Consider the following 16,715-nt stretch of genomic DNA (forward strand, 5'->3'; position numbering starts at 1 on the left):
GGTGGAGGAGTCTGAGCTGCCTAGAGCTTCGGCCAATCAGCTGCCGCAGACGTGGTCGATGAGGTGCTTTCTACAGATGTGACGACAACACCCACAACCTTCAACGATCGCAACCTCGTATGTGTTTCAAGTGATTACAAAGCATTTCGCTACTTGGCTGCCCAAAGGAGCCCTCTTATCCTGCTATCTTATCTGGCACCCTTGATGTCATCCCTCCATCACTCTCATTTGTTGCATCGCCTAGTGGCATCATGAACCCTTTGTAGCACAACATAATTTCAGCTGATCAATACGCCTTTTTGCTGCAGCAATGCGGCCAGGCAGACTAGATCCGGGTTTATGTTTGACTACTCAAAGAAATTTTATCAGTCGGCTTCCAACAGATGAGTATTTTGATGCTCGTCAGAATGTCCGATGACAAGTCTCGTTATGGAGCCGTGAATACAACACTTGGTCCATCGGATTCCGAATCCATCACTTCAGAGCCAAGTGTCAAACATAAGGCACCATGGTGGTCATATATTTGGGTAACAATACCCAAGTCATATCAGGAACTCGACGTTAACCAGAACATAGGACTACGACCCAAACAGAACACACGTAGAGCGAAAGTTCCTTCAAAAACTCGACCTCTCTCTATTGACCATTCTATCTCTTGGATACTTCATCAAGAATTTGGACCAGACAAACATCAGCAATGCCTATGTTAGTGGAATGAAGGAGGACCTTCAAATGAACGCCAATGAAATAAACCTCATTGACATCGCGTGGACGACCGGCTATGTTGTTGGCCAACTCCCATCTCAACTCATCCTTACGAAAGTAAGACCATCAATTTGGATACCGTCCTGCGAACTAGTTTGGACGATACTTACATTTTGTCTGGCGGCGGCTTCGACTTCAAAGCATGTCATCGTAATACGTTTCTTCGTCGGTCTCGTCGAAAGCATATTCTACCCTGCAGCTCATTTCCTCATTGGATCCTGGTATAAACCTAATGAGCTCGGAAAGCGAGCTGGTCTCTTTCATGCATCGTCTGCTGCAGCGGGCATGTTCTCGGGGTATCTGCAGGCGGCGGTATATAAGGGATTGAACGGCACAGGTGGTAAGGCAGGATGGCAGTGGCTGTTCATCATGGATGGGATTATTAGTGCTCCCATTTGTCTCGCAGGCTTCTTTCTGATTCCAGACTTACCTGAAAACACCAGAGCATTCTACTTGACCAAGGACGATGCAGGCTTGGCGAGGGAAAGGATGGATGATGTTGGACGTGCGCCGAGAAAAAAGTTGGGGTGGTCGATTTTGAAAAGAGTTTTTACCAGGTGGCACGTCTGGGCTCTGACTATTCTTTACATTATATTTATCAATATTGGGCCTTCGTCTAGTATTTCACCACTAGCACTTTGGTTGAAAGCCAATAAGTGGCCTATTACCAAAATCGTAAGTTACCTCTAACTGCTTGCTGATATCACTTACTGAAAGCAGCACAGAACGTCATCCCAACAGGCCAAAGCGCCGTACAGCTCGTATGTACTGTTGGCTTCGCTATCCTCAGTGACTTCCTCCGCAACCGTCCCATCGTCATGACAATTTCAACTGCACGTCTCCCTTAATCAGTTCCCCTGCCATATTCTCCCCCGATTACTAACAATCTCCCAGTTCTTCGGCTTCCTCTCCAACCTGTTCCTAGCAATCTGGAATGTCCCCAAAGGTCTAAAATGGTTCTCCTACTTCGCCGCCCGCATCGCCGTTCCCTACGGTCCGCTCTCCATGTCTTGGGCCAACGAAATCTGCGGCAACGATGCCGAGGAACGCGCGCTGGTGTTGGGGATCATGAATGCGGCTGGATATGCGTTTCATACGTGGTTACCACTGTTGACGTACCCAGCGAAACAGGCGCCGCGGTTCAAAAGGGGCTTTATCTTTTCGACGTGTGCATTTGTTGCGCAGTTCGGTATTACGGGGTTGGTTTGGTGGCTGCAGAGGTGGGAGGGGAGGAGGAAGAAGGAGAAGGGGAGGGAGAGTGAGAGAGAGAGTCTGGGTGGGGGTGGTGGAGAGGGAGATGGCCACTGAGCTTTGATCGGGCTTGTCTGTTTTGCAGTGTTTGGGATGATAGGGCGAACGCTTCTGTCGGGACATATCAAGCTTCGAGCTCGATTCCTTTGGATTATAGGTATAGCCCTTGCAATTTGGCAAAGCCTGGAGAGATGGTTTAGAGTCTAAGAACCCTAGGTGAGAAAGATGCTTCGAACTTGGAGGATGGAAGGCTGAAGTCTTTGCTGGTAGAAGAGGGCTGTCGAATCGATCGAGGGGTTTTCTTCAAACTTCTATTTGACGTGGGATATTCGAATGTTTTCCGAAAGAGTCTGCATAGGACAATCCCGCCCATGGCCCCAAAGTCTCCACGAGATGATGACTGCATCTGGGTTAGGGGTGACAATGGGCTGGGTCGGGGAACTGCGAAAGAGTAACCGAGAATTATTAACCTGACCGCACCAGGAATAAACCAAGGGGACATGCCCATCCCAAAGAATACACGTAGAACCAGAACCGACTCCAAAGGAATAGAGGTATTCAAAAGAGTTGGCCAGAAATCCATTTCTTGGATATGCCTCACATTTCCTGACATCTCATCCAACTCAGTATTTTCCGTTCTATTTTTTGTTCGTTCTTCACATCGTCATTGATGCTCACTGTTGTCAGAACCAATATCCTGATCCATGTTCTACCAAATAAAGTTTTCGACTTCACCCCTTCGGAAACAGTACTTCCAGATCCCGTTACCAATCAAATATACAAACAGGCAGGCGCGTTGCATGTTGAACCACCAGGTACGACCTCAACTAGGCCTGAATAGGCAAGTGGCGGTAGGATGAACAAGCTTTGACCACAGGGTGCAGCTGGCGGAAATAATTAAACATGCATTTACAAGATTACGACCACTCAGAAAGGGATGCGCATATCGCATTTTCTTGATCATCCCTGCCACTGCTCTGAATATGCAGGTCCAAGATACGGCAACTGACAAGATGGGAAGCTCGTGCGGGACAAGCAGACTTCCAATTCCACCAGACTCGAGTTATCCTTTTATACCTATATAGGAGCTCTGCCTCCCTGTCTACTCTTTTCCCCTCCTCACTCTTGTCGAGCATCAATTTCCTTCTCAGTACTTCGGCGAGCCTCAGCATGCTTTCCAAGATCGCAGTATTCGCAGCATTGCTGTCTCCCACCCTCGCTGCTGTCCACGAGCAACTTGTTGCCCTTCCCCTTGGATGGAGTGAAGTCGCAACACCAGCCGACGATCAAATCTTGACTTTGTCAATTGGTCTGGCACAACAAAATATCGATCAATTGGAATCCAAATTGCTCGCTGTTTCAACGCCAGGGAATGCCGAGTACGGACAGCATCTCGACGTCGACGATGTGAACTCTCTCTTCGCCCCTACCGAAGAGGCAAATACGGCAGTCCAATCGTGGCTTACGAATGCTGGTGTCGGCCAGGTACATAGTGATGGGCATTGGGTCACGTTTGCTACGACCGTATCAAAGGCTAATGAGCTGCTCAACACAACTTTCAAGACCTACTCGAACAGTGGTGTTCAGAAGATACGAACGACGCAGTATTCTGTTCCTGATGATATTGGCTCCTACGTGGACTTGAGTAAGTGGTCCAATACCTCTCTGGATGCAATCTGCTGTCAAGGCGTGATGCTTCTCCTGGCACAAACCTGCAGACTCCCGAAATACCCCACCTTCCACCCTTCGAACGTGTAACACTGACCACGATTAGTCACGCCAACCACGTATCTAGGGAAGACCGTTGCTAGCATGCCGAGATACCCTAGGCCGGAATTCACAAAGACGAAGAAGGATGCGCCTAGCAAGCGCGATATTGCAGCTTCCTGCCAGACATCAATCACTCCATCATGTATCAAGGAACTATACAGTGTGGGAAATTACACCCCGGATGCGAATTCAGGAAGTGTGGTTGGATTCGGCAGCTTCTTGAACCAGTCTGCTCTCTACGCAGACCTCTTCGCATATGAGAAGCTCTACAACATCCCCACACAGAACTTTTCGGTGATTCTCATCAATAACGCAACAAACGATCAAAATACGACAACGGCACAAATCGGCGAAGCTGACCTTGACGTACAGAACATCATTGGTGTTAGCCATCCTCTACCAGTCGTGGAATTCATTACAGGTGGTTCACCTCCATTTATTCCTAATTTGGATGAACCCACAGCAGCAGATAACGAGAATGAACCCTACATCCCTTACTATCAATACCTGCTCAAGCAAAAGAATAGCGAACTTCCTCAGGTCATCTCTAACTCCTACGGTGATGATGAGCAGACAGTTCCAAAATCATACGCAATCCGTACCTGCAACATGATCGGCATGCTCGGTCTGCGTGGTATCACTGTTCTCGAATCTTCCGGCGATACTGGTGTAGGGTCCCCTTGCCAGTCTAACGATGGAAAGAAGACTCCACAATTCACGCCTACATTCCCAGGTATGTCGTTTTCTCGGAAATTTTCTATGGCTTGGTTATCTGAAGAGCGGAGTCGACTCCAGAAATATTGTCTCAATTTTCGTAGAATATTATTCTGGCTCCCAAATCTACTATATCAACAATACTGACTTCGAGATCTTGACGTATAGGTACCTGTCCTTATCTCCTCTCAGTCGGAGGCACACAAGCTGTGACTCCAGAAGTGGCTTGGGTTGCCGGCTCCGGCGGCTTCAGCAACTACTTCTCGAGGGCATGGTATCAGGAAGGTGCTGTCCAGGACTACCTCAACAACCACATATCGAACGCGACCAAGAGTTACTACCAGCCGTTTACAAACTTTAAAGGCCGCGGTTTCCCTGATATCTCGGCTCACTCTTTAACCCCCGATTACCAAGTCATCTACGATGGTACGCCTTCGCCATCAGGTGGAACTTCCGCCGCTGCTCCTGTCGTAGCAGGCATTATTGGTCTCCTGAATGATGCCCGTCTTCGTGCTGGCAAAAACACTCTAGGCTTCATCAACCCCCTTTTATATGACATTGGTGTTAAGACCTTGAATGACATCACTGGAGGTGGATCAGTTGGTTGCACTGGCATCAACGGACAGACTGGAGCGTCTGTACCGGGTGCCAGTATTATTCCGTATGCGAGTTGGAATTCGACTGTAGGGTGGGATCCTGTAACTGGACTCGGAACCCCTAATTTTCAGAAATTGAAGGAGCTGGTGTTAAAATTTTAGATGAGAAGGGCGACGCTTCTATAATAATAAGAGATGAAGAAACCCTAGAACCCCGTAGCGGTCACTAAAGTAGGAATCAATACAACTCCGCAACACCATCAATGACCAATTAGCCCTATTGAGATAGCTGATATCTAAAGTGAGAAGTGTTTGGTCACGTGTCTGTATCCGGATTGGGAGTAGTGGATTGATACTTATGTGAATTCAAGAATCTGACGAAAATATAGTGCCGCTTTCATTCCTTCATCCAGAGTTCTTTACATGTTTTACGGATACCTTCACGCACGAATATTTCTTCTAGTGAAGATTAACCTTTTCAAGTAAGGGGAAGCTTCAGCTAAATCCGAAGCAATCTCCATTCCCTACCGAGTCTAGTGGGGCTCCCATCGTAAGCCTCGGCTTAATACGCGGTGGCGTGTTAACGTGTCCTTGAGTAGCTGAAGAAAGTTCACCATCATCCCTATCGCGACTTGCCTATCATTATTTCCCTTGGCGCCGTGAATTGAAACCCTCTTTTGATGAAGAACCGAGGCCTCTCCGCTATTCGAACTCTCTTTAACTAAGGTACGACTACGGTAGCTTTTTGGAGTCTTGGGTATAGATACTGAGCACGTCCTTTCTATTTTCTTTCTTGCGACAAGTTGATATTATTATCGTATTGTTATTCTTGGTCTTGAAGTCTTTCCAAGTAAACATCCCACATCATTTGCTGCTGCTGCAACAAAATGGGCTCTATAGCTAGATCTGCCAGCGAGAGCTTCGATGTCATGATCGTTGGCGCCGGTCTCTCTGGCATCAATTCTGCATATCGAATCCAGACTGAGCTTCCGGGATACAGCTACACAGTCCTCGAGTCCCGCGACGCAATTGGGGGGACGTGGGATCTTTTTCGCTACCCAGGCATTCGATCGGATTCAGACCTGCACACATTCGGATTCCCATGGCGTCCATGGACGGAACACAGAGCGATTGCCGCGGGAGAGGCGATACGGAATTACATTCGAGAATCCGCTGAGGAGTTCGGCATTGATAAGAAGATTAGATTTGGGAACAAGATGCTTTCTGCAGACTGGTCTACCGAAGAGCAGAACTGGAACATGTTGGTTGATAGTAATGGAGAGGAGAAGCTGTACAAAGCTCGTTTCATTATCTTTAGTACTGGCTACTACGATTATAATGAGCCGCTGAAGACCACCATACCCGGAATCGAGAACTTCAAAGGCACAAGAATACACCCTCAGTTCTGGCCAGAAGACCTCATCGTGGATTCCAAGAAGATCGTAATCATCGGGAGCGGGGCAACTGCAGTCACCCTCCTCCCAATCCTCGCCCAAACCGCCAAGCATGTAACGATGCTTCAACGATCCCCAACATACATCCTAAGCAGACCATCTGTCGACCCTGTAGGAACATTTCTCCGCAAAGTCTTCCCCAGCTGGATCGCAAGCCGTATCGTGCGCTACAGATTCCTTGTCCTACCCTTCCTTTTTTCCAAATTCTGCAGCGCCTTCCCAGAAGCCGCGCGGAGAATAATCCACAAGCGCGTGAAAGCCGAACTCCCACCCTCAATGTCCATCGACCCCGACTTCAACCCGCGATACAATCCCTGGGAACAGCGTCTATGCGTCTGTCCCGATGGAGATTTCTATGAATCGCTTCGCAACGGGAGTTCGGATGTGGTGACGGATACTATTGAGCGGGTTACGGAGACTGGGATTGAGACGGTGGGAGGCAAGGTCATCGACGCAGACATAATCATCACAGCCACCGGCCTGAAAATGCAACTCGCCGGCGGGGCTACCCTCTCCCGCGACGGCACCCCGCTGTCTCTCCCCTCGACATTCGCCTGGAATTCCACCATGCTGTCCGACGTCCCCAACGCAGCTCTCGTGATTGGGTACGCGAATGCATCTTGGACGCTAGGCGCGGACGCGGCCGCGAAACTCGTTATACGATTACTAAAATACATGCGCAAGAATGGTTTTAGTAGCGCTATGCCGAGGGTTGGGGATGTGGGGATGAAGAAGCAAAATTTGCTCAATTTGAATAGTACGTATGTGGAGAAAGCAAAGGGGGATTTGCCGAGTGCGGGGGATAAGAAGCCTTGGTTGCCGAGGAGTAATTATTTTGTTGATCTTTGGGCCGCGTCGTATGGGAATTTGACGAGGGGCTTGGAGTTTACTTCTGCTGCTGATGCGGCGAGTAAGAAGGTTAATTAATTGATGAGGTGTGTTTGTAGATACGCGGTTTGCGATTGTGATGAGAGGCGTTTGGAGGCTTGGAGCGTTGTGTTTTTGGTTTTGTTTTTGAAGTCTTAGTGTATATTTTGGGTTTGTGCATTGATACTTCGTAGAGGAGTGAGATGAGTATATAGAAGTGTAATAATAATCATGTAACCGCATTTTCTATTGTTTTTCTCCTTTTAACATCTTGTCTTCGTCCCTTGCTAGTGCATCGTGGGGCGAACAGTGGCACTAGTGGTCTGGATCTTGGATTGTAACGTTATTGTAATCATTCTACTGAACTTCGTTTTACTATTATCAGAATATACCTCTTTCCTATATGTAAGAAAGTGGGTAGAAAGTACGGTATATAAGGTACTATCTTCGTGTAAAAATACCCTTTATATTTGCCTTATTTGAAGAAAATTCTAGGAGTAAAGTCTTGGATTTTTCAAGCAGTAATGCCTGGCTCGTGGCTTTTCATTTGCATTTTCTTACTCACGCAATAATATGGCGGGGAGACATTGACATTGCTTTCCATTCGTTTGTTCTGGTGGTATCTTCCTATTATAAAGCATGTGATCCGATAGTCACATGATTCACTTTTTACTCTTCAATTTATTTACTAGCTGATTATCGAGTAGTACATCTATGTTTAACGACCGTTTCCTCGTTGATATTCTGCTTGCTTGTATGTGTATTGTTTTATTTGTCTCGGTAGCTCGATGCTTTTAGCATGCACGTGTTTTTCAATTTGTTTTCTTCTTTGCCTTCACACATTACCATGATAGGCTTAGTGGCTGCTTCTGTCAGACACAGTGTGCAACTATGCCTATATAAAAATCGTGGCCGTTATTTCTTGTAGTTGTTGTACATGTAAAGCTAGATCCTACACATTTGGTGGTGGGGTAAGGGATTAATATAAAATGCAATCATATCCCCTTGAACTTCACAGCGGCAAGTGCCTACATCGAAACTCCAAGTCCACAGTCTATGTGAAAAGCGTCAAGTAGCAAGGAGCTTTTATGAGAGAGCCAGACTTTTACACGTCACATGACCTCACAGAGATGCCCAAAACACCCAAACGTCCTTCTTTTCCTTCTGTATATGATGCTCATCCAGTCGTTTAGATTCCGTGCCTTTCCGGACGCCTGCAAATGCCATTTCATTATCCCATTATTGCTGGAGATTTCCTAGCAAAGCTATCGTCGAAAGTCTCGGTGCGTATTTTCCTGATTCGCTATCGGTTCTCTGGAGAAGTCATCGTCAGTTCCAAGTTCAGAATACAATTGCTGGTTTAATCTCACCTTAGATTTGAGGGCGTCCATATTGTATTCGGCGCCGTCATAAGGACCACTTGGTGGTGATGGTAAATATGGAAAGGGGAAAAGAGGCCGGGAAGTTGTTCCTCTCTGTTATCTACTACAGCCTGATCAGCGGTGTTTCATTAGGATCTTCAGGAGAAAAGCGTGGTGGTGGAAAGAGAAAAAATTTCTGGTGGTCGTGTTCACTTACTCGTGCCTCTCTGGGAAAGCGCTCCCCGCTGCAGGTATTGCCAAACTAGCAGGAACGTTGGAGGAAGGGTGACTATTAAAGTCAAAATACCAACGAGTGCTTCCGTTGAGACTGTCATTTCCGGTCGTTTCTGTGCTTGCCTTTGGATAGCTACACATACATTTCATTTCCTTGCGGTCGACTTGGGTTTATAAGTAGTAAATCTCTCCTTGTGACATTATCTTTAAAGGCTCGCTTGTCGTATCCGCCTTGTGCTATCAAATCATGGAATCTTCCAATTACAGGTCTCCGGATGTAGAGTGAGCCCAGAAGCCTGACCCCGTAGTCAATCCCTACTATGTTAACGGGGAAAATTTTGGAAAGATCCAATCAACATAGCTTCCGAGTCTGACGACCGTGAGCTGATTCTCGAGGACTCGCTTGTATTGTTTGCCTTGTGTTACCAAATTATGGAACCCTCCAATTACAGGTCTCCGAATGTAGAGTGAGTGAGCCCAGGAGCCTGACCCTGTAGTCAATCGTCCTGTGTCGACAGGGAATATTTCGGAAAGATCCAATCATCGAATTTCTATCACAGCCCACTTCCCATGCGGGGAATCAGGCCTGGAGGCTGAGTCGGGCGTTCTGAACTAGGGGGTCTGCACGCAAATTCTGGCATCGGCCAATCATTGCGAGACACAAAATGCAACCACAGAGTGACATCGCGCCTGCCAACGGCTTTCGTTTTCAGCTTTGGTATGCGAGGCTATATTATATTGCTATCTTCCCACCCCCCAACGACCTTTGTTATCATTCTACAAACTTCGTCTCGGACGATAAATTCCCTGTGCCGGTTGAAGCTTCATCAATCTACCTATTGTTACTACCTTCTTGATCTATTATTATCTTGCTGAAATCTCCTTGTACCAAGAGCCTGAAGAAAGCATGGCTTTGCCTTGGGGAACCCATCAGGACTTCCTAAAGAAGCTATGGATAGATGATGATCAGACGTATGAACAAGTTCAGACAAAAATGAAGAGTCTTCATGACTTCAAAGCTTCGTAAGTAGCACTTCAATTGCGCAATTTGAAGGGCGAAGGAGTTGTACACTGACCAAACCAATAGCAAGAACCAATACGTAGCCCAATTCAAGAATTGGGGATGGAGGAAAAACATCGCTGCCGCCGAATGGCGAAGCATCAACAAGACGATCGTGCGGCGACATGACAAGGGCCGAAAGAGCATGGTCTACCTTAACAACGTCCTTGTTCCTGACGCAAAAGTCAGAAAGGAAATCTCGAGGAACGTCCTACTATCCTCTCAACTTGCTCAAGGTAAGTTCATAATAAATAGGCTTGCATGATGGGTCCATCTAACCTCTAGAACATCAGTTCCAAATACTCCCCCGCCTATCCCAGACATTCAAATTCGAACTCCGCCTTCAACACCCTCTGCGAACTTTACGACCGATGTATCGCATAACCCCACAAGCATCTCTGCTTTGGTCCAGATGAAACGAAAACGAAGCTTGCAAATAGATATCGAGCCCACAGGGTCCAAGGTCCAACGCATCTCAGGTACTTCATCCACTGCAGGACTTTAATACCCTTCCTAACATAATAGTACAACACCGGTCGGTGCGGGAACAATCCTTTCAGCAGGTCTTTTCGGCTACGGGTCTATTAGCAAACGGAGGAGATAAACTTCCATATTTCGAGTTTCAAGACCTGTTTAGGTCTTTGAACCTTGGTGAGTCGTTTGGATAGTAATTTAGCTTCAAATCAGGCTTTACTTACATCTACTAGCCGATACATTTTCTAAGGGCATGTTCTTTGACCAAGTCCCATCCCCATCCATAGTTCCCTCCGATCCTCTATTTTTGTTAGACATCGCGAAGTCTGAATGTAGCCTGGATTACGGTTGCGATAATTTCGAGTCCGAGGGTACCATGGAACAAAATTCGAAACAAAGAGGCATCGGTCATTTCTACAAATCTTTTGCCAATTTGTTGATACCACAGGCAGGAAACCAAGACCAACTGGATGCCAATAAACGGCTTCAAGAGAAGCTTCCAATGTTGTTGGAAAACATGCCCGAGAGATATTCAGGAGAACGCCAATTCATCTTGGAGACCCTACTAGGTCCACCACAACTTAGCGCAGCTCTTTGCCTTCTAGAGATTGTGGTTTATCTATATTCCAATAGACTGGTTGAAGAATATGTTTCTGATATTATTTTAGATTGGATAGTCAAGACCATTCCTTTCGACGCCCTGGGAAATGTTTTACGAACGAAACTTCCAACTCTTCAGGCATTCCAGTGCGCGTTGTTTTTATACGGTATCAAGATTAGCTCGATTCGCCTCGTATCGGATCTGTTGGATCTGGACGTTGGACTAAAGGACTTTGTTCGTACTTCAGATGAGGTTCTTAAGAAAGCTATCCTTGCAGGCAATACCGAAATCGTTGAACTTGTCCTGAGTCTGGGTGAAATCAAATATCATCTGTCGGGTCGTGACACGCCATGGAGGCGCAGTCTAGTTCAAGGCACGTTTTCGACGGGAATTGCTCGACTCCTGGTGGGCGTGGGTGCCGATGTGTGTGGGGAAGTCGCTCCATTTCGGAATAGGTATGCCAGGTTCCCACTTGCGGCTGCGATTTACAGGGGCGACTACGAACTCACCCAATATTTGCTGGGTGTTGGAGCAGACGTCAATCCTGAGGATCCCTTGTTAGAAATGGCCGTGGCCACTGGTGAAGTCAATCTTCTTCGCCTGCTTCTAGACCATGGCGCAGATGTTAATGCAGTCGGTGATAGTCATGACTTTCGTACGACATACTATACATTTGGTAGTTTCAGAGGTCCTCGTATGGTTGGAACAGCACTTCAGGCTGCTGCTGCTAGAGGGTACATCGAAATGGTGGAGTTGCTTCTCCAAGCTAGCTCAGCAATCAATGAGCCTGCACATGGCGCGTACGGAAAGACAGCTCTCTATGCAGCAGTAGATGCTGGCTTTAGAAACATAGTGGAGCTCCTTCTTCAACTAGGAGCCACAGTCGATGCTCCAGGAACATATTCCCCCGAGTATCCACGTACGGCACTGCTAAGAGCAGTTGAGACCGACAATCTTGCTATACTTAAAGTCTTATCAGAGTTTGGCGCTGACCCCAACGCTCCTGCCTTTGGCTATTATGGAGCAACAGCACTTGAGGCTGCAAGGGCACACAAAAATGGAACTGGAATTGTTTCTTGTTTGCTGCTCGCAGGTGCAATCGATGAGATCAGACATCACGATCCAGTCAGACTCCGGTACATGAAAGTTCAGCTTGTGCAGGCGATTATTCGCGGCGATGTCGTAAATATCTATCACCTGCTGCAAATGGGAACAGAGATCGATATGGTGCCTGTTGAATATGGCGATTGGTACGAAGAGGGGAATGATCCATGGAATAATACATATAAACGTTCGTGGAATGATAGAAGACCCGAATTTTGGACCAGGGCTACAATTCTACATTGGGCAATAGCTTCTGAAAATATTAATTCTGAAGTTTTCGGACATTTGGTAGGACAAGTCAATAACTTGGATGAGCAGCATTATATCAACACGCTGGAGCCAGTTCTCCACGAAGCGGTTTGCCGCGGAAGGATTAATTTCGTGGGAATCTTGCTGGATGCTGGGGTAGATATTGACTTGGTATCGAGGGTGACGGAACTAGGCCCTTCCTATCGTAAGGATAGCGTGCCAACAGCATTGCACATTGCTGCCCATCAAAGAGACTTGGACTTGGTATCTTTGCTGCTAGACAGAGGCGCAGATGTTAACCTCACATCCCTGGACGCCCACACTCCATTGCAACTATTTTTGCTTCGCAATCGCAACCATGATGACGTTGATAGTCTACGGTTCTTGGATCTCTTTGAGCTTTTCATAAGTCGTGGTGCTGACGTCAATGCACCGCCCCCAGCCACTAATTTTGGGAGTACTGCGTTACAGATAGCAGCCAGCGGAGATAATAGTGCGCAAGAAAACATGGTACTACGCCTTCTGACTTTGGGGGCAAACGTAAATGATCCTGCTGCCGAGAACAATGGTGATACGGCTCTGCAGGCTGCTTCTTGGCGGGGCAATTTGGACATAGTAATTATGCTGCTGGATCATGGTGCAGAGGTGAATGCTCCAGGCTCACGGGGGTATGGAACAGCTCTTCAGCGTGCGTCAGCGCTTGGCCACATCAAGATTGCTCAGCTTCTCCTCTCTAAAGGTGCAGAGGTGAATGCTCCAGGCTCGCATAGGGGTGGCACAGCTCTTCAGCTTGCGTCATGGGGTGGCCACATCAAGATTGCTCAGCTTCTCCTCTCTGAAGGTGCAGAGGTGAATGCTCAACTTCGACACTCGGGGTTCTATTGCAGGACAGCACTCGAATGTGCGGCTCGAGGGGGGGGGCTGGACATGGTACAGCTGTTAATCAATTCTGGTGCCGATTGTAACATGCCTTTAAATAAAAGATATGTTTGGGCTTTAAAATACGCCAAAAACGAATATTCGAACATGGGGCTTGTCTCGCTGCTCCAGAAACATAGGGACAGAGCGCTGGAAGAATGGAACAAGATGAGAGTATTCGAAGTGCACCCAAGAGGGAATCTTGAAGACGGCCCAAATGATTTCGACAACTCTTCCTCCGACTACAGTTCTGAAAGCGATTACGACAGCGAGCTGGAAGATGTAGTCGACGAGGGTGTCGAGGAATAAGTTACTGCACACTGTGGTCCTCGTTTTCAAGTTGTTTGTTCCTCGACGCTTCCTTGATACGGCTTGTTTGCTATCCATGACTGAGTGCTATATATGGTCTATACTAGTTGGACAAGTTGTCATCAAGACAGAAATCCTCGGCATTTATGGAACCATTCGAAGTCCACCAAAACGAATTTATCATTTCTCATGTCGGTGGTCGTCTACAAAGGGAAGCGGACGAGCATAATAAGCAATGCGGGCATTTCAACAAAGCGTATCTGGATTCTGTCTTTTGGCTATGCAGAATTTGGATTTTCTCGAGTCTGTGGAAGTTGTACAAATTGATCAATTGGGTTGCTGGGAGTTAATGATTGATTTGAAGTTACGATGGATCACGAGTAATAATGTCACAAAAGTACTATGGCAATACTACCATGATAGTATGAATAATTTGATTGCATAGTGGAACCTTTATTGCCCAGCAGTCGCCCGGTCGCCCAACCGCGCAGCCAAGTTAGCACAGTAAGCAATAATTATGGGGCGACATACTGCGGTCCTAAGATGGCGACATGAACGAGAACTTTGGTGTGATACATGCATCCGCTGATTTCAATATCAGGTATCGAATCAATCCCCAATAAAAACCATGTCGAGAATGGACCTTGTCAGTGATCGCGAATGAGTTGGGCGAATTCAGATATTTATTTAATTTGAGGAGCCCCCGCGTTCGACGCTCGCGAACGAGGAATCCTTTCCACACAAAACAGTACAGATTCTTCTCGGCATTGCTTTTCACCCATTCTTCAAATGGCTACCAAGATCAGGAGAGTTGCCGTCATTGGCGCGGGACCGTCAGGTGGGATTGCGGTTGATGCACTAGCAAAAGAACAAGCTTTCGATGTTATCCGAGTATTCGAGAGGAAAGATCAGGCTGGTGGTACTTGGTGAATAGATTCCAACTCAACCAATATGGCAGACGTTACTAAATACATAATCTCAGGGTCTTCACTCCCGAGCTGGAGCCCAAGATACCCTTGCTTCAAGAGCTCATCAAGCAGCCGCAAAATGGCGACGTCCAAGTCCCAATTCCCCCACAACTTCCAGCTCAGACACCTAAATCCACCCAAGTGAACAGCCATCAATTCCGCTTCTCAGACACGCCTATGCATGAACATCTCGAAAGTAATATCGGACTAAGCGTAATGAGCTTCACCCAAGAACCATTCCCAGATATCATCTCCAAGCGATCACGAGCTCAATTCGGACCCGAATCACCATTTCGGCATCGTGAAATTGTGCGGAAGTGGATCGAAGCCCTCTTTAACCGGAATGGGTATAGAGATTTTGTTGAATTTAACACGACTGTTGAACTTGCCGAGAAAGTTGGGGATGAATGGGTTTTGACGCTTCGCAAAGAAACCAAGGGAGCAGACGAAAAGGACTTTTGGTGGCAGGAGAGATTCGATGCAATTGTAGTTGCAACGGGACATTATAATGTGCCATTCATACCGGACATTCCTGGTCTGGTTGAGTTGAATGAGAAGATCCCAGGATTGGTATTGCATAGTAAGCAGTATCGAAATCCAGAGCACTATCGTGGCAAGGTGAGACAACTAGATTTCCGCGCGTCGATTTTGATTCATGAAACTAACTTATCATATTCAGAAAGTCGTTATTGTGGGTGCTTCAGTATCATCGTTTGATATCGTCCACGATATTTTAAGTGTTGTCAAGGTTCCGGTATACGCATCACTCAGAGGAGCAAATCCTGTCTTCGGCTACGTCCCCTTCACCCACCCTGAAATTGTGCGGAAGCCGGTCATCACTCAAGTTTCAGCCAGCAATCGAACAGTCTTCTTTTCGGACGGAAGCAAGCTCGAAGATGTAGATCACATCATCTTTGCCACTGGTTACACCTTCAGTCTACCCTTCCTTCCTTCGGTCAAGGTTGTCAATCGGAGGATACCAGGACTTTATTTGCATATATTTAACCAAGCGGATCCAACGCTCACATTTATAGGAGGGGTAAGCACTCACATTTGATGGAATCTCGGAGACAAATAGTAACCAAATAATACAGACTGCAGGTGGCTTCACGTTCCGTGTCTTCGAGTGGCAGGCTGTGGCAATCTCCCGATTCTTTGCTGGACGAGCTTCATTGCCATCGCTCGACGTACAAAAGCGTTGGGAGCAGGACCGTTTAGCCATTTCTGGTGATGGCGTTCCCTTTTACAAGCTTGCTCCTAGATTTGAGGAATATTTCGAGGCGCTTAGGTCCTTTGCTGGAGACCCGAGCCCTGGAGTTCCTGGGCGTATTCTGCCAAAATGGAACCCTGGATGGCTCGGTGGATTCTCTGATACACTGGACAAACGCCTGCAGTCATGGAAGGATGCGGCTGCTGTTGCGGAAGCACGACTAGCTGCGGAGGCCGTAGAAAAAGAGAGGAAAGAGGAGGAGGAGAAGCCGATTCGTGCGAAGTTATAGAATGGGCGAGAATAATTCCTAGGACTAGGTAGAGATTCATTTATTTGTCTATGTAGTGCTTCTTAGATGTTATCTTCATGTTCCTAGCTCTCGACTTGTCCTTTTCCACGGGTGTCAAACCTCGCCCGGTTTAAATCCTTCCGTTTACGAATTACCCAATCCGAATTCAGCCGTTGCAATCTTCTCAACACTAGTAAAGTTGGTGGCCACTAAGAGGGTGCTCAAGATGAAATCCAGATACAATTGTCAGTAGAAGTCCGCAAAATATCAGTGTGGCTTACCTAGAATCTAGCGTTTAATCCTCCGCATTGTCTACCCACGGGCTAGCAATCTCTTCAACCAGACAGAAAGTTAATTATTAGCAGAGTAACTTGTAATTGCAGTTAATCAGCAATTAAATGTCACATCCTGTCTATCCCGTAGTGCATCACAATATAGTATCACTTTGTAGGGAATTGCTTGGACTGTTGATTAATTATATTGTACATATATCAAACAATCACCTTCATCCAATGGAAGTA

At 46.9% G+C, this 16,715-nt stretch overlaps 5 protein-coding genes across 5 annotated transcripts; all 5 read left to right on the forward strand.

Annotated features, from left to right (window-relative positions):
• Nucleotides 1-407: 407 nt before the first annotated feature.
• Nucleotides 408-2,073, forward strand: liz1_10 (Pantothenate transporter; the record flags this gene model as incomplete). The annotated part of the gene is made up of 4 exons (XM_031148264.1): nt 408-527; nt 577-1,440; nt 1,491-1,580; nt 1,660-2,073. 4 exons carry the CDS (start codon nt 408-410, stop codon nt 2,071-2,073), a joined length of 1,488 nt encoding a protein of 495 aa, XP_031007021.1.
• A 1,113-nt stretch (nt 2,074-3,186) lies between these two features.
• sed4 (Tripeptidyl-peptidase sed4) lies at nt 3,187-5,258 on the forward strand (the record flags this gene model as incomplete). Its single annotated transcript, XM_031148265.1, has 3 exons — nt 3,187-3,661; nt 3,791-4,519; nt 4,669-5,258. The coding sequence occupies 3 exons, from the start codon at nt 3,187-3,189 to the stop codon at nt 5,256-5,258; spliced, it is 1,794 nt and encodes a 597-aa protein (XP_031007022.1).
• A 725-nt stretch (nt 5,259-5,983) lies between these two features.
• Nucleotides 5,984-7,477, forward strand: ethA (FAD-containing monooxygenase; the record flags this gene model as incomplete). Its single annotated transcript, XM_031148266.1, has 1 exon — nt 5,984-7,477. The coding sequence occupies one exon, from the start codon at nt 5,984-5,986 to the stop codon at nt 7,475-7,477; it is 1,494 nt and encodes a 497-aa protein (XP_031007049.1).
• Nucleotides 7,478-10,006: 2,529 nt separating this feature from the next.
• Nucleotides 10,007-13,727, forward strand: ANKRD50_2 (Ankyrin repeat domain-containing protein; the record flags this gene model as incomplete). The annotated part of the gene is made up of 6 exons (XM_031148267.1): nt 10,007-10,035; nt 10,100-10,308; nt 10,366-10,551; nt 10,598-10,723; nt 10,780-11,115; nt 11,215-13,727. The coding sequence occupies 6 exons, from the start codon at nt 10,007-10,009 to the stop codon at nt 13,725-13,727; spliced, it is 3,399 nt and encodes a 1,132-aa protein (XP_031007050.1).
• Nucleotides 13,728-14,516: 789 nt separating this feature from the next.
• On the forward strand, nt 14,517-16,194 carry fmo1_0 (Thiol-specific monooxygenase; the record flags this gene model as incomplete). Its single annotated transcript, XM_031148268.1, has 4 exons — nt 14,517-14,653; nt 14,710-15,313; nt 15,375-15,734; nt 15,790-16,194. The coding sequence occupies 4 exons, from the start codon at nt 14,517-14,519 to the stop codon at nt 16,192-16,194; spliced, it is 1,506 nt and encodes a 501-aa protein (XP_031007060.1).
• Between the last annotated feature and the right edge of the window lie 521 nt (nt 16,195-16,715).

The sequence above is a fragment of the Lachnellula hyalina genome, assembly GCF_007821495.1.
Source record: "Lachnellula hyalina strain CBS 185.66 chromosome Unknown contig00034, whole genome shotgun sequence".
Lineage (NCBI taxonomy): Eukaryota > Fungi > Ascomycota > Leotiomycetes > Helotiales > Lachnaceae > Lachnellula > Lachnellula hyalina.